The following is a 25,623-nucleotide window of genomic DNA, read 5'->3' on the forward strand; positions in this document are numbered from 1 at the left end:
AGTGCTGTCGCCACCTACTCCCATTTCTTCAAGGATGGGTTGGAGGGTCTTGATTGTCCAGATACTTGCTCTGGCTTTCCACTTGGCACTGCCCAGCTGGACTTGGCTTTCCATGAGGTTCTCAGCAGTTACGTGTTAGGGCTTGCTGACAATTTTTGAACTGTTCACTCTTTTTTGTTTTTCTTCAAGTGTAGTTGATATACAATATTATATGTTACAGGTGTACAATATAGTGACTCACAAGTTTTAAAGGTTATATACTCCATTTATAGTTATTATAAAACATTGGCTATATTCCCTGTGTTGTACAATATATCCTTGTAGCTTATGTTATACATAACAATTTGTACCTCTTCATCCCCTACCCCTATATTGCTCCTCCCCCGCTTCCATCTCCCCGGTGGTGACCTCTAGTTTGTTCAACTGTTTACTCATTTCCCTCCAGGATGGGAAGGTGATCGTGTGGGATTCCTTCACTACTAACAAGGTAAGGCATTGTCCCTGGTGGATTGAGTCACTTCGGAACCCCAGCCCTGTCCTCGTCCTCTCCAAGCACCCCACTCCTGGTCGCCCTGCCCTTCAGGAGCCTATTTGGGGGTGCAAACCCCATGAAAGCCCACCCGTGTTCGGATGGTTCAGCAGCCCACTGTAGCGTTCATTCCTCTCTTGAGCCGAACCCCTCGCCCAGAGAAGAGCATGCAGGGCTAACACAGAGGGTGCTGGTACGGAAACAGGAAAGGGCATGGCCCCGAAACTTGTCACATTCACGCATGCTACTACTGCATTTAGGATTTTTCTTCTGGCTGATGATAAGAGGTACCCAACCCCCAGTTTCCTCTCCCCTCTCTGTCTTCGACTAGACTCCATAACACGTGGACTTGAGCAAACAGTGGGTGGGGAGCTGAGACTTCAGTGGGATTAAACTGCCCTTCACAGGGATACTGTGGCGTCTCAGCCCCTTGCAAGTCTGGCGTAGGCATGTACTGCTCCAAATGAGACCTAAGTTTAGACTTCTAATGAAACAGAAAGGCCAGAATCTACGTGTAGGTGCGCTTGCATGCCTGCATCGTGTTGGCATTTGCAGTAACAAGTACTGTATATTAAATGTGGACTCCAGTGTTTACTTAGAAAGAAAGTCTTCCTTTTCACTGTATAAAAAAGGAACCTGTATCTGTCTCAAATTGAACAGCATCCTTATTCCGCATTATTGAACGTGTTCAGTAAATGTCATAATAGGCAGTTGTTACACAACCTGCTCAAGGGGGCCCAGAACCATCTTGTAGCGCAGAGTCCGGAATGGTCAGGCCCCTGGGGAATAATAAAAATGGCAATGTGACAATTTGCAGAGGGCTTTCCTATACATCGCTCTGCCTCTCCAGAACTCCTCCGCATCTTCAGGGGTGGGGGTAGGGGGCTGCTTGTGTCTATGCCTTAGCATGGCATAGAGCACACGCCGCCTGATGTCTGGGGAGCCATGGGGTTGCCACTTGTGGTCCCTGGCAGGGCCATGGTTATCACTTGTCAGCAAAGGGGCCGGGATACCCTATGCTGAGAGCGGCCACTCGTTCGTGGAAGTAGGTTATTCATGGTGTCTGAAGGGCTACTACTCCGTGAGTGACAAAGAATTTTGACAGGCAGTATCAGGGCCCATGTCTCCCCACAAAAACACAGAGAATCATAACAGGCAAGAAGACCAGCACTTGAATGTACTTTACAAACCATTTAGTCCCATCTTCTCCCTTCCCAGACAGAGAAGGAGAATGAGGTAAGACAGTGGCCAGCCTGTGCGAGGCTGCATATCTCGCTGGTGTTAGAACCAGGTCCAGGGCCCATGGCTCCCATGGAAACAGGGCCACAGACTCAGAAGTTTTTGAATCATGCCTTAGTTGCTTATATGCGTGCAGGAGAATACGGGTGACTCAGACCCCAGCCAGGAGCCGAGGACTTACACCTCCTCTGAATGCTTCCATTTTACAGGTTTCCTTTTCTCCCAGGGCACAACTCTAATCCCCCTCCCCAAGCCCACCCCCATTCCTACCTGCCCAGGAATGGTTTAAGACCCACAGAGGACAGAGGCTCTTGTATACTCACTCACAGGCAAACAAACTTGTAACACACATGTAAAAAGTCATTCAAGAACACGTTTTTAAAATAGAGGGAATCTGAGTAAATAAGGTGAAGTATATACGTATGTGAAATGAAATTGAGACAGATCTTTCAAAGAAAATGAGCCCCAATATTCATTTGGAACAACAGGGGGAGTATTCGGTAAGAAAGAAGTAAGACGTTAAGGATATTCTTTTGCTAGTTGAGATTTTTAACTTTTAGAATGTATGACGTAAAGTTTGGTTGATTATAGAGGATCTGAGTCTCCTCATCAGTCTCAGCCCAAACCACTGACCTTTGAAGCTAGAAAGTAATTTGGTAGACGCTTCAGTGATTTTACTTGGTAAGAACTGACGTTGGTATAGAAGCGCCCTTGTTCATTGCTTGCATGGTATGTGCTGTGTTGCAGGAGCACGCGGTCACAATGCCCTGCACGTGGGTGATGGCGTGTGCGTATGCCCCATCGGGATGTGCCATTGCATGCGGGTAAGTATGGGTGACACAGCAGCATTTCACGTGTCCCGTTGGCCATAAAATACTGTTCTATGACCTCTCTCCTGGAGGTCAGGTTAATATCTTTAGTCTCTACTTCCTTCAGAGGTGAGAACTCACAGGATGTGTCCCAAAACCTCCATCACAAATCACAGTGTTAGACTGTCCAGTGGCCAAAACCCCAGGCAAAGACACTCCCAACAGGCAGGACATTCCAGGACCTTAGAGATCACCTCCCAGTAGCAAAGGGCAAAGGCCAGACCTTCCATTAAGTAAGGTTAATTCTTCAATACTCAGTAAGAATGATAAATACTCTACATTTTAAAAAACCCTCGGGTAATATGATTCTAATTGGGCATTAATTCTAGCAAATGCATAGAGTTGGATGGGTTATGTAAATTTCTCAATATTTGCTATTGAGATATCAGATGTCTAGCACCAAATTACAAAAAGAATACATTGGGTATATCCTTCTGTGATATATGATGAATATAATAATATAGCACACAATGTCTTCAACAGTAGTTCAGAAAATGATTCTGTAGGCTATTTCTTATTTTAACCCTCACTACATGAAACCCGGTGGAAGGATTTCCAGGAGGACAGGGGGACAGTCAGGGGTGAGAATAATTTTACAAGGCCCAGGTAGACAGCTTTTTTGGTGACACCCGGTGCAGAGAGAGTACAGAGTGGAGGAATGGCTGGTGCCGTAATCTCTGTCATCTCTGTTTCCCGGGTCCTGGCATGTGGTGGATGGTCAAGGCCTGCACTGGCTGTCTCACAGGCTGATATAAAAACCAAAGTAGGAGAAGTTCAAGGTGTGAATATTTGGGAAAGCACTTGTTAAAATATCGGGAGTCCCATGGATGAGGAGAGAGCAGAAAAACTAAACTGAGAAAGACTGAGTCCTCATCTTAGATAAAAGCACCATCTGCCCTACTCAGACCATGCTGCGATTCGTTTTGAGTTTCCAGTGATAATCTAACATCGTGTTTCCCAGCTATGGCCTTGTGACATCCCTGTAACTCCATTATCACACAGATCCACACCCATGTCGTATTCTCGAAATGTCGTTATAGGTGACAACAGGGTGTTTTTCTCTTCATCTGCCTGACTACTGGGTCTATCTCTCAGTTGGTTCCAAACTTGAAAGCTAAAACTCCACCAGTATTTACACAATTCCCTTCTCAAAAAAATGTGTCAGTTGATTTTATATACATATATGTGTATTTTTTATTTGAAGCCATTATCACCAAGAAGCCTTCATTCAGGTATTGTACACTTGCTATAAGCACCTGTGTGCAAGACACTGGACTGGGTGTCCTAGGGAAATTCAAAGATGAATAAAACATAGTACCTGCCTCCAAGCAAGAATATAAAAATAACAATAATGACCACTTACTGAGCCTCTATCATGCGTCAAGGGCCATTCTGAACTCTATATTATCTTCACAACAGCCCCTTGTGATAGGTGGGTGGGATCCACTCCATTTTATAGTTAAGAACACTGAGGCTTAGAGAGGCTAAAAAACATAACGAAGATCACAAAATGAGTTAGGTACTAAAGCAGAGATGCAATACCAAATGCATCACATTGCAAAACCTTTCTGCTTCTCATAGCAATGCAAATAAACCCAAGTGTGAGTGAGTATCCCGACAGAGCTACAGAAATTACTCTGAAGCTTCAGAATAGGAGAACATGTTTCACCTTGAGAGTCAGGGAAGCCCATAGTCTGAAGCATGGTGATACATTGTCACAGCCAAGTGCAAATCATTCTCACTCACACCATCTATAAACATGCTTGCCAAAGCTAGTTACTGGTAAGAGACTACCCAAGTCTACACCTGCACCTCCAAGCAGTTGGAAAGGCAAAAGTGTCCCCTAGGTTCCCCAGGGCCTCAGAAGGGAGTGCCCCTCCTTAATGTCATTCCCCACTAAATGGAAGCAGAGCTCCGTGGAGTAAGACTGATCGTAGGTCTAGGGCAGGAAAAGAGTAAAGTGAGCCTAGGATATTTTCTTGTTCCAGAAAGCAAGGGAACACTCAAGTCATATTAATGGAATCTTATCAAACAGAAACAGGAGCCGCTTGAAGGGCCCCCCACCAACTTTCCAAATTGGGATAATTTTAGCATCACATGGAATAATGGTAGTAATGGATCATAACCCAGTTGAAGAGAAAAAAGAATCCATGGGTGTGCAGTGATACTGGGAGGAGGAGGGATTGGATTTGTCTTTACAGAAAAATATCAGCTAATAAATGCAGAAGGAATTATCAAATTAGAGGATCACCATTTTGTACCATAAAGTAATATTTTATTCAATCAAGGATAATCATGCTAAAGCCATTGTATGATGGTTGTTGGGAACAGGATATTAACATGACCTAAAGGTGTCACACCACAGATTATTATTACAGGCATACCTTGGAAATATTGCAGGTTTGGTTCCAGACCATTGTAATAGAGCAAATATCACAATGAAGTGAGTCACACGAATTTTTTTGTTTCCTAGTGCGTATAAAAGTCAAGTTTACACTAGACTATAGTCTAAGTGTGCAATAGCATTATGTCTTAAAAAAATGTATATACCTTAATTAAAAAATGCTTTATTGCTAAAAAATACTAACCATCAACTGAGCCTTCAATGAGTCTTAATCTTTGGCTGGTGGAGGGTCTTGCCTCAGTGTTGATGGCTGCTGACTGAGCAGGATGGTGGTTGCTGAAGGCTGGGGTGCCTGTGGATATTTCTTAAAGTAAGACAGCAGTGAAGTTTGTTGTATCGATTGAGTCTTCCTTTCACAAACAATTTCTCTGTCACATGCAGTGCTGTTTGATAGCATTATAGCCACAGTAGAACTTCTTTCAAAATTGGAGTCTATCGTCGCAAAACTTGCCACTGCTTTATCAACTAAGTCTATTAATATTCTAAATTCTTTGTTGTCATTTCAACCACCTTCACAGAGTAGATTCCATCTTAGGAAACCACTTTCATTGCTCATCCATAAGAAGCAACTCCTCATTCGTTCAAGTTTTATCATGAGATTGCAGCAATTCAATCGCATCTTCAGGCTCCACTTCTCATTCTAGTTCTCTTGCTATTTTCACCATATCTGCAGTTACTTCCTCCACTGAAGTCTTGAACCCCTTACTGAAGTCTTAAACCCTGCAAAGTCATCCACGAGGGTTGAAATCAACTTCTTCTAAACTCATATTAATGTTGATATTTTGACCTCTTCCCATGAATCACAAATGGTCTTAATGGCATCTAGAATGGGGAATCCTTTCCAAAGGTTTTCAACTTACTCTGCCCAGATCCATCAGAGGAATCCTATCTATGGCAGTTATAGCCTTACGAAATGTATTTCTTAAAGAATGACTTGAAAATCAGAATTTCTCCTTGAACCATGGGCTGCAGAATGGATGTTGTGTTAACACGCATGAGAACAGCATGAATCTTGTGTACATCTCCATTAGAGCTCTTGGGTGACTGGGTGCATTGTCCTTAAGCAGTAATATTTTGAAAGGAATCTTTTTTTCTGAGCAGTAGTTCTCAACAGTGGGATTAAAATACTCAGTAAACCATGTTGTAAACAGATGTATTGTCACCCAGGATTTATTGTTCCACTTATAAAGCACAGGCAGAGTAGATTTAGCATAATTCTTAAGGGTCCTAAGGTTTGAGGAATGGTAAATGAGCATTGGCTTCAACTTAAAGTCACCAGCTGCATTGACCCCTAACAAGAGAGTCAGCCTGCCTTTTGAAGCTTTGAAGCCAGACGTTGACTTTTCCTCTCTAGCTATGAAAGTCCTAGATAGCATTTTCTTCCAATATAAGGCTCATTTGTCTACATTAAAAATCTGTTGTTTAGTGTACCACCTTCATTAATTATCTTAGCTAGATCTTCAGGATAACTTGCTGCAGCTTCTACATCAACCCTTGCTGCTTCACCTTGCACTCATGTTATGGACAACAGCTTCTTTTCTTAAACCTCATGAACCACCTCTACTAGCTTCAGACTTTTCTTCTGCAGCTTCCTCACCTCTCTCAGCCTTCATAGAACTGAAAAGAGTCAGGGCCTTGCTCTGGATTAGACTTTGGCTTAAGGGGATGTTGTGGCTGGTTTGATCTATCCAGACCACTAACACTTTCTTCCTTTCAACAATGAGGCTGTTCTGCTTTCTTATTCATGTGTTCCCTGGAGCGGCAATTTTAATTTCCTTCAAGAACTTTTCCTTTGCTTTCACAGCCTGGCTGTTTGGCACAGGAGGCCTAGCTTTCAGCCTATCTTGGCTTTCAACATGCCTTCCTCACTAAGCTTAATCATTTCTGGCTTTTTATTTAAAGTGAGAGGCATGCAGCTCTTCCTTTCACTTGAACGCTTGGATGCTATTGTAGGGTTATTAATTGGCCTAATTTCAATATTGTTGTGCCTTAGGGAACAGGGAGGCCTGGGGAGAGGCAGCGAGATAGAAGAATGGCCAGTCAGTTGGAGCAGTCAGAACACACACAGCATTTATCGATTAAGTTCACCATCTTATATGGGCACGGTTCATGGCGCCTCAAAACCATTACAAGAGTAACAGCAAAGATTACTGATCACAGATCACCATAACAAATATAACAATAATGAAAAAGTTTGAAATATTGTGAGAATTACCAAAATGTGACACAGAGTGAGCAAATGCTGTTGGAAAAATGACACCAATAGACTTGCTTGATGCCAGGTTGCCACAAGTGTTCAATTTGTAAAAATGCAATAAAGCAAAGCGCAATAAAACAAAATATGCTTGTAATTACAAGCAAATCACCCTTACCATGGAGAGATCTGGTGGTCCCCACTTTGACCAAGTAATCAAAGTTGGCATCACCAATCTTGAGACAAGAGGCGTTGCAAGCCTCCTAAAGTGAAGCAGTAAGAAAGAAATACACAATATCACCTTTATATATCACATTTATATTATTGCTAAAAATGTTATACTTGAGGGACCTCCCTGGTGGCGCAGTGGTTAAGAATCCGCCTACCAATGCATGGGACACGGGTTTGAACCCTGGTCCAGGAAGATCCCACATGCCGCGGAGCAGCTAAGCCCGTGTGCCACAACTACTGAGCCTGTGCTCTAGAGCCTGCGAGCCACAACTGAAGCCCGTGTGCCACAACTGAAGCCTGTGTGCCACAACTACTGAAGCCCATACACCTAGAGCCCGTGCTCTGCAACGAAGAGAAGCCACTGCAATGAGAAGCCCACGCACCGCAACAAAGAGTAGCCCCCGCTCGCCACAACTGGAGAAAGCCCACGCGCAGCGATGAAGACCCAACGCAACCAAAAATAAGTAAAATAAAATAAATTTATAAAAAAATGTTATACTTAAATATAACCATTAAGAAACAGCATGACAAATCCAGACTGTGTGACATTCTGTAGGACAACTGACCTAAGTTCTCTCATTATAAACAACCAAAAAAATGTGTCTGTTCTCCATTAAAAGTTCTAAAAAAGATATAAAAACAGAATGTAATGTGTGGCTCTAAATGGGCCCTGGATCCTGGAGACAGTTGGGAAAGATTGACTATGGATGGCTTATTAAACGGTGTTATGGAATTTTTGTTTTCGCAGATGTGATAATGAGTTAGTGATTATAGAATATGTTCTTATTTTTAGGAGATGTAAATTTGCAAATTGAAGTATTTAGATGTAATGTGTCATGTCTGCCACTTGTATTCAAATGGTTCAGAATTTGCTCCCAAAAATATGGCAAAATGTTAAGTTAGTGAACGTATGTGAAGAGATCTGGGTGTTCACTGTACTATTTTCTCTTTCAATTTTACTGTACATTTGAAAATCTTCAAAGTAAAAGCTGCGGGAAAGGTTACAACATATGATACTGCCAAAGGAAAACAATTTAAAAAGTTTGTGTGAATGAGAAAGCATACACATATTCTACTGCCCTATATTAACATTTGACACTTCTGTCTTTCCATGCTAGTGGTTTGGATAATAAGTGTTCTGTGTATCCACTGACGTTTGACAAAAATGAAAACATGGCTGCCAAAAAGAAGTCTGTTGCTATGCACACCAACTACCTGTCGGCCTGCAGCTTTACCAACTCTGACATGCAGGTAAATAAGGGGACGCATGATGACGGGCCAGCCTGCTGGGGAGCGGGGTTGGTCCTGGAGAACTAAAGCGGAGGTGCAGGCGAGGAAGCTGTTCTGGTATCCCTCTTCACAGGAGGGTGTGTGCACTCCATCTGGCTCTAAGAGGAAGCTCCTGTTGTTTTTCATATATATGTGTATATGTGTTTATTTGTATATATGTTTATATGTGTGTATGTGTATATATGTGTGTATATGTGTATATATGTGTGTGTATGTGTATATGTGTGTATACGTGTATATATGTTTATGTGTATATATGTGTGTATGTGTATATATGTGTATATATATGTGTATATATGTGTGTATGTGTATATGTGTATATATGTGTGTGTATGTGTATATGTGTGTATATGTGTTTATATATGTGTGTATATATGTGTATATATGTGTGTGTATATATGTGTGTGTATGTGTATATGTGTATATGTGTTTATATATTTGTATATATGTGTGTATATGTGTATGTATGTGTATATATGTGGGTATGTGTATATGTGTATATGTGTTTATATATGTATATGTGTGTATATGTGTATATGTGTTTATATATGTGTGTATATATGTGTATATATGTGTGTGTATATATGTGTGTGTATGTGTATATATGTGTTTATAGATGTGTATATATGTGTGTGTATGTGTATATGTGTTTATATATTTGTATATATGTGTGTGTATGTGTATGTATGTGTATATATGTGGGTATGTGTATATGTGTGTATATGTGTTTATATATGTGTATATATGTGTGTGTATGTGTATATGTGTTTATATATGTGTGTATATATGTGTATATATATGTGTATGTGTATATGTGTGTATATGTGTATATATGTGTGTGTATGTGTATATATCTGTTTATATATGTGTATATATGTGTGTGTATGTGTATATGTGTGTATATGTGTTTATATATTTGTATATGTGTGTATGTGTATATGTGTATGTATGTGTATATATGTGTGTATGTGTATATGTGTGTATATGTGTTTATATATGTGTATATATGTGTGTGTATGTGTATATGTGTGTATACCTGTATATATGTTTATGTGTATATGTGTGTGTGTTTGTGTGTATGTGTATATATGTGTATATATATATTTTTTTGGGGGGGGGCGTGCCACTCAGCTTGTGGGATCTCAATTCCCCTACCAGGGATTGCACCCAGGCCACGGCGGTGAAAGGGCCGAATCCTAACCACTAGACCACCAGGGAATTCCTGGTTATATTATTATTTTTAATGCAATCAGAAACGGGGAAAGTCAGGGCTGCTGACTGTTGGTAGAGATGAGATGAACTCCATGCCATATTGAACTTCCTCCTCTCATTGACTTGCTGGGGGTGGGAGTGGGTCAAGGAACTTTCTGGGGTGGTGGAGATTCCTATCTGGGTCAGAGAGGTGGGTCCAAGGTGCTTCCGTATGTAAAACTTCACAGGGTGCTGACTTCCAGAGCTGCGCACGTGACACACCTCATCGTACCTATTTTACACTCCCGTTTTAACACATTCGAAAAGAAAAAGCATCAGAGAGTAAATCTGTGCCCTACTTTGAACACGCCACAAAGTGGAGACAATCCAACTTCAACGCTTTGGCCACGTTTTCTCTCACAAGTCCTAAAGCATCCTGTCGTGTCTCTGTCACATCTCTCCAGAAAACCTGCACAGATGTCACCACCCACATTGCCAGATACCAGGGGTGACTGAGTAGCAGGGGAGGCTGGGAGCTCAGAGCAGGAGTTGGGGGTCGTAAATGTGCTGCAGGGGCCGCGCTGGAGGACGAGTGTGTTGCCAGTGAGGTGGAGCGGAGCACTGTAGGAGGCAGGTGGCCCTAGAGGTGGGCAGGGCCCGATCACAGGGTGCCCTGAGTGGCGGGGCTGACCCTACAAATGGCAGGGAGCCATTGCTGGGGCCGGGGCAGATTGGGTTTGTTTGAAGGAGGAGACTGAGTCAGATTAAAGGCCACTCTGGCTTCAGCTGACTGATGTCAGTGGCAGGGGCGGGGTGGGGGGGGCAAGGATAGTGGCAAGGAGACCCGGGGATGGGCAATTGTCTCACTGCTGACTGGAGGGCTGTTCGGACTTAGAGGGCAGCGTTTACACCTGTTATTTGCAACCAGGAGTCTTGCAGGCCTGTGCAATAGAGAGTGCTGTTGCCCTAGCTGCTGCAGTGGCCAGATCGGATGTCTCTGGGCCTGAGGGGCAAGCCAAAGCAACAGAGGATGTTTAGTCTCCTGTTCTGGATGGTGAATCCTAAACAAGGTTTTATTATTCTCTGTGTTTTGCTTTTCTCACTTGCAAGTGAGGATGGTAGTAAATTCCTCCCTCATGCGGTTTTCTGAGGATTAAATGAGATGATTCATCTCAAATACTTAGTAAATATCAATAAACATTAGCTCTTATTGTTTGGTTATTTATATTAACACAAAGCTTCATGGGTGATTCAGATGCATAGCCTAGTTTGGGTAACACTGAACTCATGAACTAAGCTTCCTTCCAGCTCTGGGATCCAAGATGAAAAACAAAAACCTCAAGGAGCTGGTATAAGACCTACAGATTCTCTACATTCCAGAGTAAATGAATGACAATGAGTTAGAGGATCTGTTTAGTGCATTTATCATAATGAATGTTTGGTTTATAAAATTTATTTTTACTTACATTGTAATGAAGATCACAAATATTTAAAATATTTTTTTAATATTATGAATTTACTGTTAAGTTTTAAAAACTATTCATTTCTTTGACTGAAGAGTATCGTATGGAAAATTCCCATTAAAGCGCTAGACCGAGGGAATCATTTCAGGCGGTCATTTGTTTGGACCTGATGTCCCAAAAAAGATTGGCAATTACTGACCCCTTTGCAAATGTTAGGACAGGAGTGGGGTGGAACATCCACTAGTGGGTGTGACCAGCAGAGACTGGAGGGAATTGTAGCACATCACAAAATACAAGTTCTCAGATTAAGACACGATCCAAGTCTTGTGTGTTCCTAAGCTGCTTTTACCAGCCTGAGTCCTCTTGTCAGATGTACACAGGCCTCTTAAGGGAAGTCGAGGCCAGAGGGAGTCCCATGGGCAGTTGCATGGGCTTTGCAGCCTGGAGAGTCTCCAAATTTGAGAGCTGCCTGCAAGTAGGGGCTTTGAGGAGGGCCTTGGGGCCCACACCCAAGAAGCCTGAGAACTCCGGAACTCAGCCAGCTCTTTCTCCATGGAGGGGCCTCTCCTGGCTGCAAGAAGATCCTAGGCCTCCCAGACTGCTGGCAGGAACCCACTCCAAGACGGTGTGGCCAGCACGTGCAAGGCCAGGGTGGGAATGGATTCTTTCCTTGTAATATGTCCCCTCCCTGCAAGAAAAAGAAGATTCTTTTACAAGTGCTAGGCCTAGCGTGCGAGAGGGAAGGGAAGAGAGGGGGAAGGAGGGAGAGGATGAGAGGAGACCACCAGCACGTGGAAACTAGAGGTGCAGCACAGTCAGTGGGCACACTGAATGCTGGCAGTCCTTTAAGGCCTACTTCCTGTTTTCTTTCCTCAGCCATCAGTAATCTCCACCCACAGAGGGCTCTCTTGTGGGCACTTACACTGCAAGAGCCAGTTCCCACACTGTCTTATCACCTCGAGCAGCAGGAAGGTGGGGCGTAGGGAGGCTCTGCTTGCCAGGGCTTAACCCTTGGGGGTCCCCCATGGCTGCTCAGAACCATGCTGGCTCCAGGGCTCTGCGATACCATCAGCTGGGTCTTTGAGGCCTTGAGCCCTGGATCGCCACTGCCTTCCTCCCAATTGCACCAGAGCCCGAGCCTCACACACACTGGCAGCAACAAAATTTAAAACCCTAGTTCTGGCCGCCACGCCTTTCCCCAGGCACCCCAGTGTTCTTCTTCATGCATGGGCCTGCCTTTGTACTTGAAACTATCCAGAGTCTGCTTGAGGGACAGCTGCACCGACCTCAGACAGATTTTCCTAAAATATACCCTTGATTTGGTCATTCTGCTCAGAAGCTTTCCACAGGTCCCTCTTGCCTACAGGCTAAAGTCCTCACTCTGTACCCAGGCACACCTTTCATTCACTGCCCAGGTGCACCTTCACCTCAGCTCGCTCTGCTCTCCTCCCCTTCCTTAGTGAGTGGCCAGCTCTCACTCCTCCTCTGAGATCAGCTCCCATGTTGCCAAAGTGGGTTTGGTGTCCCTCTCACAGACCTACCTGTATCTCAGCACTTCTCACTCTATCGTAAGCGATCATTGTCTTGTCTGCCAAGACCATCGGAAACATCTGCCACCCAGCAATGCTAAGTTTATTAGACCTACTGCAGCAAGGGAGAACCCCAACTTGACAGAATCGCTATACCGTCTCAAAATGAAGAAACTGGGGAAGGGTCCTTAGAGGGTTTCAGGGTCCAGGGTGAGTGGTCCAACCTCGCCATGGTTGCAGACCCTGAATTGTAATTCTCTGCTGATCCTGAATAAACCCATCTTTGCTGGAGAAATACCTGGCAGTCTATTTGTTTCGGGTCAACAGCTTGCTCACCGGGACTTGCTTTAAGACCCTTACCTCGCTGGGCTTACCAACCCTAAGCTATTATGTCATAACTAGTTTTCCACCTTAAAAGACCCACCTTAAAATGGGAGGGCACACACCTTGGCAGCGGTCGTGGAGGAAACTGGCGAGGTTTCCGGAGCAAGCTGCTGCACCTGCGCTTTTTTTGCCTGCAACCATAGCGAGTGGACCATGGCGAGGCATGTGCAAGTCCCCACACAGCAAGGCAAGGAGAACCCTTTTACAGAGTGGAAAAGGAAGTTGGGAGGATTAAAGAGAGTCCATGGCTTTTCTTTTTTTTTTTAATTTAATTAATTAATTAATTAATTTTTGGCTGCGTTGGGTCTCCGTTGCTGCATGTGGGCTTTCTCTAGTTGTGGCAAGTGGGGGCTACTCTCCGTTGTGGTGCGTGGGCTTCTCATTGCGGTGGCTTCTCTTGTTGCGGAGCATGGGCTCTAGGCTCGCGGGCTCAGTAGTTGTGACTTGCAGGCTCTAGAGCACAGGCTCAGTAGTTGTGGCGCACGGGCTTAGTTGCTCCGCAGCATGTGGGATCTTCCTGGACCAGGGCTCGAACCCGTGTCCCCTGCATTGGCAGGTGGATTCTTAACCACTGCACCACCAGGGAAGCCAGAGTCCATGGCTTTTCATTGGCTGAATCCTTCCCAGGAAAGGAGAGAAGTCTGTCTTCTTCCTGTTGGTCTCTATCATCACAGGACATGAGAGCTCCCCCTTCCGGTCTCCCACTGTATTTAATTGAGGTTTCTGTTTCATTAATTTTTTACAAAGCTATTAGTCTTGATAAGTAAGCTTAGTTGGTTCACAGTTTTATCTTGCAGGAGCAGGTATTTCCTGGAGCGGCCAGCTAGGTTATTTTTACTTGGTTTCTCAGTATTGTCTAACGCAGCACCGGGAAGTGTGCCTGGCCCTGGAATTGATTAACGTGGGGACAGGGAGTTTGGTGGGTTTCAGTCCTTCCTGCCAATCCTGTTGACCAAGCTCCAGGAGAGCAGAGACCAAGACACAGTCTTTCTGCAAACCCTGACGCCTAGCGGAGGGCCTGGACGTGGTCAGCACACGGCAGATGCCGGTTGGCCCCGTGTGTCTGTCAGCACCACTCAGTGGCCCAGGCAGCCTCTGGGGGATGCAGCTACAGGAGAATGTGTTTAGCAAAATCCTGCTCCAGGTGGGTCCCGGCAAGCCGGGTCAGCGTCACCTGGGAGTTTGTGGGAAAGACAGAATCTCAGGCCCCACCCCAGGCTCTCTATTCGCAGCTGAGTGTGGGGTTGCACATTAATGTCTGGGAAGCACAACGCTGGGCTTGGCTGCTTGTGGGAGCCGCCTGAGGTTCCGTTAAGCAAACGTTCACAGAGCACTTCCTACGTGGCAGGCAGGTACAGAGCCCCGCAGGTACCGCAGGGAGACCTCCGGATTTCATACTCTGCGGGAGGACAGGCGCATAAACAGCCCAAGGACAGCGAGGGTGTCAGAAATGAACTGTTTCTTTCTCAGTACCAGAGAAAGAGTTCTGTGCTTGAGTCCAGATTTAGCAGGGGTGTGTGTGTGTGTGTGTGTGTGTGTGTGTGTGTGTGTGTGTGTGTGTAAGGAGCCTCCTCTTCCCCGTGGAACCGTAAGCATCTGCTTGGCTTCCCCTGACAGGGACATTAATGACAGCCACACCCTTCCTGTCCTTTCCTGCGGCAGATCCTGACAGCGAGTGGCGACGGCACGTGTGCCCTGTGGGACGTGGAGAGCGGGCAGCTGCTGCAGAGCTTCCATGGGCACGGGGCCGACGTGCTCTGCTTGGACCTGGCTCCCTCAGAAACCGGGAACACCTTCGTGTCTGGGGTAAAGACCCAAGGAGGATCTCTGGGGGGGTCCTTTGTCCGCTAGGGAGGCTCATGGTGGCACTTCCTGTTAATCTGTGGGACTAGACTGCACACTTCCCTGGATGGGGCTGAGATTCCTTAAATAAGCAGCAGAGAGTTAGCATCTGAGAGCTCTAGAGACAGTCGCTGGGCACCAGGAGACTCAGGTGGCAGTGGTGGCGAGGCATCGCTGTGGTGTGATCAGAGCTTTGACACTGGTGGGACACTCTCCCGCCCCACCCCTGCCAGTCAGCAGCCCCTCCCACTCTCAGGCACAGGGAACAGTGTATCTGAAGGCTAAGAGTCGGACAGGCAGGCCCCCATGGCAGAGGAGCAGCGGATGAGGAGCAAGGACACCTGGGACCCACGTTTGCTACCTGACTCTACATTTCATCATCTGTAAATTGGGCATAAGGCACGATAGCATTTGCCCACCACCTTCCGCAGGATATTGTGAGCAGTGGAGGGAAGAGCTTACAGTGTGTTATGCAGAGAGGCAAGTATTTCTGTGGACACCTGGGAATAAGAATGGAGAACTGAGGTGGCTGGCCTGACCCCTGGGTCCTGTCTCGTCTCGCTCAGGAGACAGTGATGAGAGAGGACAGAGATGCAAACACTATCTAATGATGTCTGCTCCGAGCTGCCCACATCTTAGTCCTGGGCCTCAGGTGAGGGCTGTGAGGCCTCTAGTTGGCAGGGACCCTGATTTTCCTCTTGGGTACTTGGCCCTATCTGTGTACATTTCATTCTTGTGTCTTTGTATAACTGTATTTATCCCTACTCAACTACACTGTTTTTCCAAATTGTTGATATCATTGTAGATTGTATTGTCTCTTTCCGAGTATTAAACTCCGTCTGATTTAGGGTCCTGTAACGATTTGAAGACACTCTGATTCCTTTGTCCACATTCTCAGTAAAGATGCTTGGAGTGCCGAACTCCCACAGCAGGTCTTTCTGAGACATCAGTTATGGCACCTCGTCCACCCTTTCCTCTGAGTTGAAACCAACAACTTGGACACTAATTTTAACCCATTACTCCTTGTGTTTGACCTTTGAGAGTCTAATTATTACTGCTCACGCTGGATCACAGAAAGCTCTGCAGGAATTTATCAAAACGCTCCCGGAAGCAGGATAGTATGAGAAAGCCTGGTGTTTATGATTCTCTGGGTCATGGTAGCAACCCAGAGAAGGTTCACTTTACAGGTGTTGAGGCAGAAGCCCAGGGAGGTGACTCGCCTGAGCCACCCAGCTGACACCCTGACGAGGCTGCTGGGGTGCAGCTGGCCCAGGGGCACCTGGCTCTCCACCTGCGCTCAGGCTGCCCCACACACCTGAGACAAAGCTGGGAGGTCCCACCACACCCACTGTCCACCTGCCCTCCTCCCGTCTGGGCTTATAGAGGCAGAGATAAAGAGGAGGGGGAAAGAGAGGGAAAAGCGAAGAGAGGTGCCCAGGAGGAAGGGGAGAAGGAGGCTCTGGAGAGTTTGCAGCCCTTCAGAAAGGTGGGAGAGAAGAAAACATGCTTAAAAGGGGGCTGGGTGCCTTCCCTTGCTCGTCACCCTGACCCCAAGACCTCGCTCTGGCCGTGTGAGGGCTTATCCGTTGAGGAAAGTGGCCTTAGGTAAAGCTAGTGCCAGAAAAGCATATTGTCAGCCATTTACTAATGGGAACTAAAAGGTCTCTGGGACATAACCAGAACTCATGCCTGTCTGTAGACATTCCTTGCATTGTACATAACTGTGGGTAACTTTCTGTTTGTAGGGATGTGACAAGAAAGCCATGGTGTGGGACATGCGCTCTGGACAGTGCGTGCAGGCCTTTGAAACACACGAATCTGACATCAACAGTGTCCGGTCAGTGAGTAGAATATGCACGTTGCTCCTCTGTCCTCCAGTGTTCCCCGGCCTGGGCTAGTGCTTAACCTCTAGGCTCAATTTACTTGGCTGAGAGAGGCTTTTCCAGCAATAATGGCTGATTTGTGGTGGGACTGAACAGCACTCCAGATTTCCTGGAGAATTTTAATATAATTGCACTAGGGGCAATGGAGATTATCCTGTCTAGGTCAAGTCAGTGTTTCTCATTCATTCATTCAACAAATGTTTATTAAGTCCTTATCTGCTAGACATTATTCCAGAAACTGGGAATACTGTTTTGAACAAGACAACATCTCTACTGTCCTACAGAAGACAAAGCACAGATAAACGTGCTATTTAAGTACTGCTAAGTGCTAAGAAAAAGTAAAACAGGGAACTGTGATAAGATGGGTTATTTCTTTGAATGGTCAGGCCTCTCTGAGAAATTGATGTTTAGATTGAGACCAGGATAATGAAGGAGCCAGGCTTGCAAAGAGCTGGGGGGAAGATCAGGGAGGTGAGATGTTCAGGGACCTAACAAAAGGCCAGGTGACCACTAGCGAGTCCTGAGTTGGGGAGGTGGCTAACATGATCCATGTTTTGCCTTTAAAAGATCACTCTGGGGGCTTCCCCAGTGGCACAGTGGTTAAGAATCTGCCTGCCAATGCAGGGGACACGGGTTCGAGCCCTGGTCTGGGAAGATCTCACATGCCGCGGAGCAACTAAGCCCGTGCGCCACAACTACTGAGCCTGCGCTCTAGAGCCCGTGAGCCACAACTACTGAGCCCGTGCACCTAGAGCCCGTGCTCTGCAACAAGAGAAGCCACTGCAATGAGAAGCCCGAGCACCGCAGTGAAGAGTAGCCCCCGCTCGCCGCAACTAGAGAAAGCCCGCGCACAGCAACGAAGACCCAACGCATCCAAAAATAAATAAAAAATTCAAAAAAAAAAAAAAGATCACTCTGGATGCTGTATGGAGAATGGATTGTAGGGGAACAAGAATGGAAATATGACGGCCAGTTAGAAGGTTGTTGTGTGAGTTTTAGAATGAAATGATGGTGGCTGAAACTAAAGAAGACACACAGGGAGGATAGAAATGTCTAGAATTGGGAAGGATCTGAGATTTTACCCTAGCTGCAAGCTATGAAGTAAGGCTGCCACAGATTCATGGATGCTGCTAGAAGGCATGAGACTCCTGGGTTAGAGATGAAGGATAGTTGGTTACTCATAGTGATGGCAGTAGCTGGGGTATTAGCATTTTTGTGCTGGTTACCTAAGCCCCAATTCTACAGGGTCACATGAAAAGGGCCAAACGACACCTGCCCATGCAAAGGGCTGCATTATAGGAGAAGAACCCTGAGCTCAGGGAACCCGAATCTTTTATAAGGGGCAGTAAGCACTGATCCATTTGCTAAGACAGGGAGGGTTGGAGGCAGTGCAGGGAGAAGGCAGTGGTTGCACATGGATTCTGGAGCTCTGTCTTGGGCTAGCTAAGTCTGAGATGCTGTTATACGACCAAGTGGGAATGTCAGGTAGGTAGCAGGAGCTGTGAACCGGATTCCAAGAGAGAGGCCAGGACTTGACATATAAATTTAGAAGCTGGCACTGTCAGGACAGCATTTAAAGTATAATCACTAAAGAATCTTTATCCTTAGAGGATAGCGCTAGACTTATTCCCCTTAAAAGCCAGAACACAGGGCTTCCCTGGTGGTGCAGTGGTTAAGAATCCGCCTGCCAATTCAGGGGACACGGGTTTGAGCCCTGGTCCGGGAAGATCCCACAGGCCGCGGAGCAACTAAGCCCGTGCGCCACAACTACTGAGCCTGCGCTCTAGAGCCCGTGAGCCACAGTTACTGAGCCTGTGTGCCACAACTACGGAAGCCTGCACGCCTAGAGCCCATACTCCGCAACAAGAGAAGCCACCGCAATGAGAAGCCTGCACACCGCAACCAAAGAAAAGCCCATGTGCAGCAATGAAGACCCAACACAGCCAAAAATAAATAAATAAAAAAAAAATAATAATAATTCTAAAAAAGTCAGAACACAATAAGAATACTTAATTACCTTAGTGGTAGAAATATTAATGAGAATTTTCTAGCTCTTTGACCTCAAATGTAGGAAAGGAAAACGGGAAAAAAACTATCACCTTTTGCAAATGTGCAGTAATTACCCAGAAAATCCAAGGAAATCAATTGAGAAATTACTACAGATAGTAAATGAGGTTTTTAAGATACAGGATAGAATATAAAGCCACAAAAATAAATTAAATCCGTATATATTTATGAAATAACAGCTTAAACATGCACATTCTCTCACCCATGCTGTTCCCTCTACCCAGAACCCTCTTCTTCTAATATCCACCAGGTCTCTACTTAGGCTGCCCTCTCTCCAGAAGGCCTGATTATTTTTCTTTTTAGATATTTATTTATTTTGGCTGTGCCAGGTCTTAGTTGCAGCACGCGGGATCTTCGTTGCGGCGTGCGGCATGCACGCGGGATCTAGTTCCCCGACCAGGGATCGAACCCGGGCCCTCTGCACTGGGAGCGCAGAGTCTTACCCACTGGACTGCCAGGGAAGTCCCTGAAGGCCCGATTAGAGGAGAGGATGACTATAACAGTAATAATCATTATTTATTGCATGCTTTTTATTTGGCACCATGCCACATTGTTTGTATACTATATATACTGTCTTATTCAGTCTTTACAGCAGGATATGTGCATTATCTTCCTCACTTTTCAGATGAAGAAACTGAGGCTGGGCCAGGTGAAGGCACTTGCCAGAAGTATCCCATGTAGTGAGTGGTCAGTGCAGACAGCTGCCCATGGCTCTGTATATCTGATTGCAGTGTCTGTGTTTATAACCACTGTCTTATCCCTTAGCTCTGGCCAAGTCTTGGGCATGGGGTATATGATCAAGGGGAAGCAAGGATACAGGGGACCTGCCTGTGTTCAGTGTCTGGTACAGATATACATATTATCTCATTTACTCCTCGCCAATACTCTGCAAGGCCAGTGTCACTGTCCCCTGTTTACAGAGAAGAAAATTAGGTAGGTCAATGGGACCTTCCAGATGAGCCTCCCTTTCTGGCCTCTGTAATGAGTGGTCCGTGTATCCCTAGAAGTCTGAGGGACCAGCATGGGACAGCCTTCGCAAATGGTTCTGATGGGCACCCAGGACTGGGAATCACCACTCTAAGTGCTTTCTCCCCACACTTTCTCTCTGCAGATACTACCCGAGCGGAGATGCCTTTGCTTCAGGATCAGATGATGCTACGGTATGTTTCTAAGTTATTGAGAGCTTTTCCTATCCAAAGGAGAGATATGCTGACCTAGTTCTAGTTTTCAAAAATAACTTTTTTCCTGATTACAGAACTGATGTGACTTCAATAAAGAAAACTTGGGGGAAAACACTAAATTATGTTAATCATTATACCCAAGAAAAATCACAGTTCGGTGAATTCCTTTCTGTCTTTTTAGTTTTTAAACAAAATGCTTTATAATTTCCTTTTTTCACTTAGCAATAGATTGTGAACATTTTCCCATGCCAATACGTATTTTTCTCCCACATTATATTTTCTTAATGATTGAATAGTTTTCCATGTTATGGATATGCCATCATTTACTTAACCAATCTTCAAGGTTTGGGTCATTCGGTTTTTTCCAAGGTTTTTTTTCCTGTTAAAAACACTGCTATAAGCAAATATTTTTGGTACCTCTCTTATCATTTCCTTAGAATTAATTCTCAGACATGAACTTGTTGAGTTAAAAATCAGCCTAGTTTTAAGGCTTTTGATACTAATTGTCAAACTATGTTGACCTGTATTTCAGGAGAAAAAAAATATCTTCCTGTGCCCTCAAAATAGCAAATATCTTATTAAATAATGAATTGCACTCTAATTTGCTATCATGGAAGAAATTACAGGGGAATAGATTGAGGGTTTGATAATAATGAAAATTTAAAACTTCTGTATTTCAAAAAATATTTAACAAAATTTAAGGGCATACATTTGGGAAAATTCAAGAGCTTTCAAAACTTCCCTGCCCTTTGATCCAACTGTGCTATTTCTTGGGAACAATTCTATTCTAAGGATTCTATTTTTTTGCTATTCTAAGGAAAATATCAGAGATGCATATAAAGATTTTTATAGAAGAAGGATCATGGCTTCCCCATAATTTTATTTGTAAAAGAGAAAAATCAGACATAATCAAACACTTAGCAGGGTATGGCTAAGTAGATTCTGATATATCCACGTGAGGAATATAACAACCATTTTACTCCTGTTTTTTTTAAGATTAGTTAATGATATGAGAAAATGCTCATAACATAATGCTAATAGAAGCAATAATGAAACATCCACCCCATTTAAATCCACACATAGAATAGATTAAGACTGAAGGAAATAGTCCAGATGTTAGTAAATACCTCTAGGATTGGGGGTGACTTTTATTTCCTTCTTTATGCATTTCTGAGTTTTCCTGAATTTTCTGCAGTGAACACATATTCTTTGTCAGAAAAAAAAAAAGGGCTTTCATTTTTGTTTTTGTACCTAAAGAAATCTGTATTTGCTGTTTCTCTGAATCTCCAGTAATCCATGGAGATTAATAGGAATCGGGATTGAGGGAGAAAATACTAGGAGAGAAAACGAAAGAGGTTTTTCCCTTATCCCTCAAACTACACAAGCCACTGGCACCTGCCTGTAGCTCTGTGGCCATCGATGCACCAAACAGGATCCAGAAGCAAGTGCCTCTTTGTCTTCTTTGTCACCCCAGTGTCGCCTCTACGACCTCCGGGCAGACAGGGAGGTTGCCATCTATTCCAAAGAGAGTATCATCTTTGGAGCTTCCAGCGTGGACTTCTCCCTCAGTGGTAAGATTTTATTTCAGAAACTTTCCCGGGACTGTAAAACAGGACTTCAGTGAAACCCAGCTCTGCCAAGCTTCCTCTCCTAGCTAAACTTCCTATGGGCCCATGTGCTAAAGAGTCTACTTTTGCACCAGTTTTCCTCCACTGCATTTTTGACAGCCCGCTTTGCCCTGCCTGAAGCAGCTTCCCCAGCCCAGTTCACTCCACGGGAAATGAAGGCTGGGCCCACCTAATGCTCTTCTTCAAAACAATGATATATCAAAACTCCATCTGCAGTGCCTTTAGGCATTTCCTCTCCAGCCTTCCATTTTCCCTTCACACCTGAAAAGGGACCTTTTTTTTCAGAGGTTGGGGGTAGTGAAGCAAGAGTCCCTTTCTTAATGCCCTGAAGCTCATGGCACCTCTGCCCTCACAGCTGGGAAGGCTGCCTGTGAAAGTTAAGGCAGCACTCGTATGCTGGGTCACTGGACCATTCAGTTTTCCCAGACACCCCCCGGTTGTGTAGCTGTGCCTTTGTGCATGCATGCTGCTACTGGAACGTCTTTTCTCTTCCTTCTCTGCATTGCAAACTCCTATTCAGCCCTCAAAGGCCAGCTCAAATGTTGCTTTCCCTGTAGTGCCCTTTATTTTTTTTTAATTTTAATTTAATTTAATGTTTATTTATTTATTTATTTATGGTTGCGTTGGGTCTTCGTTGCTGTGCGCGGGCTTTCTCTAGTTGCGTCGAGCAGGGGCTACTCTTCATTGCGGTGCGCGGGCCTCTCATTGCGGTGGCTTCTCTTGTTGTGGAGCACGGGCTCTAGGTGCGCGGGCTTCAGTAGTTGTGGCACACGGGCTCAGTAGTTGTGGCTCGCGGGCTCTAGAGCGCAGGCACAGTAGTTGTGGCGCATGGGCTTAGTTGCTCCACGGCATGTGGGATCTTCCCAGACCAGGGCTCGAACCCGTGTCCCCTGCATTGGCAGGCGGATTCTTAACCACTGCGCCACCAGGGAAGTCCCCTGTAGTGCCCTTCTTGATCCCCCTTCCTCTGTGATCACATAACACTTCACACATAGCTGAGCACTTCCATGACAGCCCTTACCACAGGGTGCTGCAATGATTTTTGAGTCAGCCTGCCCACCACCACCACAGGGGCCAGCAGCTGTGCTTTCTCCTCTTTGAATCCCCAGGGCAAAGCACAGTGCCTGGCACATAATGGGCACTAAATCACTGTTTATTGAATGAATGAATGAATGAGCGAGTGCATGAGTGAGAGTCATGAAAAGAAAAACAAGAAGGAACTGGTTTAGTAACCATCATATCCTCCTGCTTTAAGGTCGCCTGCTGTTTGCTGGATACAACGATTATACCATCAACGTCTGGGATGTCCTCAAGGGATCCCGAGTCTCCATCTTGTTTGGACATGAAAACCGTGTTAGTACTCTACGAGTTTCCCCTGATGGGACTGCCTTTTGCTCAGGATCATGGGATCATACCCTCAGAGTAAGAAAGAAGTTTTTCTACTTTCCTCTGTGTGTGAGAGCAGGAGTGATTGGCCTTCCTGAAAGCAGAGAGGTCAGAGTAAGCTAGGATGGGCCTGGGCAGCCAAAATAGAGCTCTACTTTCAATTCTATAGCCACAGAGAAATGATTTGCCTGGGGAGGTAGTGAGTTCCCCATCAATGCAGCTATTCAAGCATAGATACCCTAAAAGTCTGATTCTGGCCTTTGACAAGTCAGATTGCCATTCTCACCTCCCAGTAGTGCTGGGTTCTTATTCTTTGGTCACAGACCCCTGTGAAGCCCACACAGGGGCTTCAGGAGACCTATGAAGCCCCTGCAATTATATGCTAAATTGTGTGTGTGTGTGTGCATGCGCGTGTGCATTTTTCCAGGAAAAGTGTCCTCGTGGCTTTTATTATATTCTCAAAGAGCTCCATGACTTTGTCAGATATTGGCTCCCTAGAAATGCCACCAAAATAACCTGTTCATCAAGCAAAGCTTACCTCACTGTGGAAGATCACAAACTTGACAGTCTTATTAGCATTTCAGAAGGGGAGAGCAAGGGCAGGTATTTATGAGGTTTGGGGAGTCTGGTTGAAGGCAAGTCTTTTGATGGAGGGACTTAATTAGGATTGGACAAATTTGTGGCGTAGTTTAAGATTGTTGGACACAGGGTGGGGGGAGGGAGAGAATTTCGAAGACCGTCTTGAAAAGTAGCCTGTCATTTGATGCTGTGTACTGTCGTGAGAAGTGTGTGTCTTTTCTAAAGAGGGTAATTGAGTAGTCTAGTCTTAGGGTAAATAGATAAAAGGATTTTTGCAAAGTTCCTGAAACAAACAGTAAAGTTATCTGTGACTTCATCATCCTGGGCAAGAGTTTGCTAAATTAATAAACCCATGTCAATGTACCCAGTGAGCTGAATGGGTACAGAGGGTTCTGGTTTTCAATCTAAGAGTTACCTTCCCTAGCAAGAAGGCCACAGATGCCGTTCAGATGACTAACTAAGGGAGAGGGGGAGCCAGGGCCAAAGAAGCACCTTTGAGTTGCTAGGAGTAAAGTGTTATCTTTCTAAGACATGTGAATGCTCTATTTTGGATGTAGTGTGTATGTTTGTGTATAGTAGACTTTGATTTTATCTCTTTAAACTCAGGTTTTACAAGTCATTAACTGAAAACAGACTAAAAATTATCTGTTTGTGTCTTTGCAGGTCTGGGCTTAATCATAATGCACACATAGGTACCTGAGAATAGAATTTGAAATCGTCACATGTAAATAGATCTTGCTTCTAGAGGATCTGAGAGTTTATTGCAACTTAGCTTAAGGGAGCAGCTCCATGACTGAAAGTTCAGCAAGCATCTCCAATATTACTGTTAAAACCACCACCCTGGAAAGATCCCAGTATGAGCCTTCAGCACTATGAGAACACCTTCAAGTACAGTGTTTTTCATTTCAAACAGTTTTTAAAATGTATCTGTTTTTAAGGTTATTCTAAACTATCGTCTCCACTCATTCTATCCCCTGTACAGTTCAGCATATAATATATTCCATATTGTTTCCCTGAATCAAATTTATTTTTCGGAGCACTTTAAAAGCTGATTTTTCTCAGTGTACACTGTGACTTTTGGAACCTTCCCCTGGAAGTGCTGACTTCAATGGACTGTGTGAGAAGGACAGTGTTAATTGGTCTTTGATAGAAGAAAATGCCAATTCCAAATGTAATTAGACAGAATCAATTTTTTTAAAGTGTGTTTATATGGTGAAAGTATCCTTTTCAGCCTTGCGTCCTATTGTATTTTTTCGGATAAAACATTTTCATAAGTGTAAACAGTTATAAATGAAGCAGAGATATCATAAAATAGAAGGTTTGATGTGTGAATCTTGTGATGGTGGGATATATCACTGCATCATGTGGACAGGACGTTTTCTTTCATTAGAGGGAAAAGCTGAGTGCTGTTTGTGACACAAATGCTTCTCAGAGCAACCAAAACCTTTCTGTGTGGGAACACAAGACAGTAAACTCATTTAGAAACCTGTTTGTAGTGTTAGACGTATTAAGATTAGTAGCATCTACTCAGGCTAAAATGAATCTTGTCCATATCAGTTATACTCATCTTTATTGCATTGCAAGTGTAATTACATATACAAATTAATTGATAGGTCTCGAATGATAATGTCTTTGTTTCACTTATATTGAGGAAAAATAACATACAATATATCTTGTCTTTATTTGAAATTCAGCAGTTCCTTCTGGAAGATACCAAGTGCTTTAGTTACAGGA

At 44.6% G+C, this 25,623-nt stretch overlaps 1 protein-coding gene across 4 annotated transcripts in view; it reads left to right on the forward strand.

The window, feature by feature from the left end:
• Positions 1–25,206, forward strand: part of GNB5 (G protein subunit beta 5) — a 48,921-nt gene extending 23,715 nt beyond the window's left edge. For 3 of the 4 annotated variants that reach the window (XM_059913289.1, XM_059913286.1, XM_059913287.1), the window contains 9 exons: positions 446–487; positions 2,516–2,592; positions 8,585–8,717; positions 14,986–15,129; positions 16,911–17,002; positions 20,227–20,275; positions 21,771–21,867; positions 23,180–23,346; positions 24,553–25,206. In XM_059913289.1, the coding sequence (XP_059769272.1) occupies positions 446–487; positions 2,516–2,592; positions 8,585–8,717; positions 14,986–15,129; positions 16,911–17,002; positions 20,227–20,275; positions 21,771–21,867; positions 23,180–23,346; positions 24,553–24,564 (813 nt within the window). In that variant the 3' untranslated portion in view covers positions 24,565–25,206. Of the gene's footprint in view, positions 1–445; positions 488–2,515; positions 2,593–8,584; positions 8,718–14,985; positions 15,130–16,910; positions 17,003–20,226; positions 20,276–21,586; positions 21,659–21,770; positions 21,868–23,179; positions 23,347–24,552 lie in introns of those variants that run through there. The other variant, XM_059913288.1, reaches the window with a different exon arrangement.
• Positions 25,207–25,623: the final 417 nt, after the last annotated feature.

The sequence above is a fragment of the Balaenoptera ricei genome, chromosome 2 (assembly GCF_028023285.1).
Source record: "Balaenoptera ricei isolate mBalRic1 chromosome 2, mBalRic1.hap2, whole genome shotgun sequence".
NCBI classification, from domain to species: Eukaryota; Metazoa; Chordata; class Mammalia; order Artiodactyla; family Balaenopteridae; genus Balaenoptera; species Balaenoptera ricei.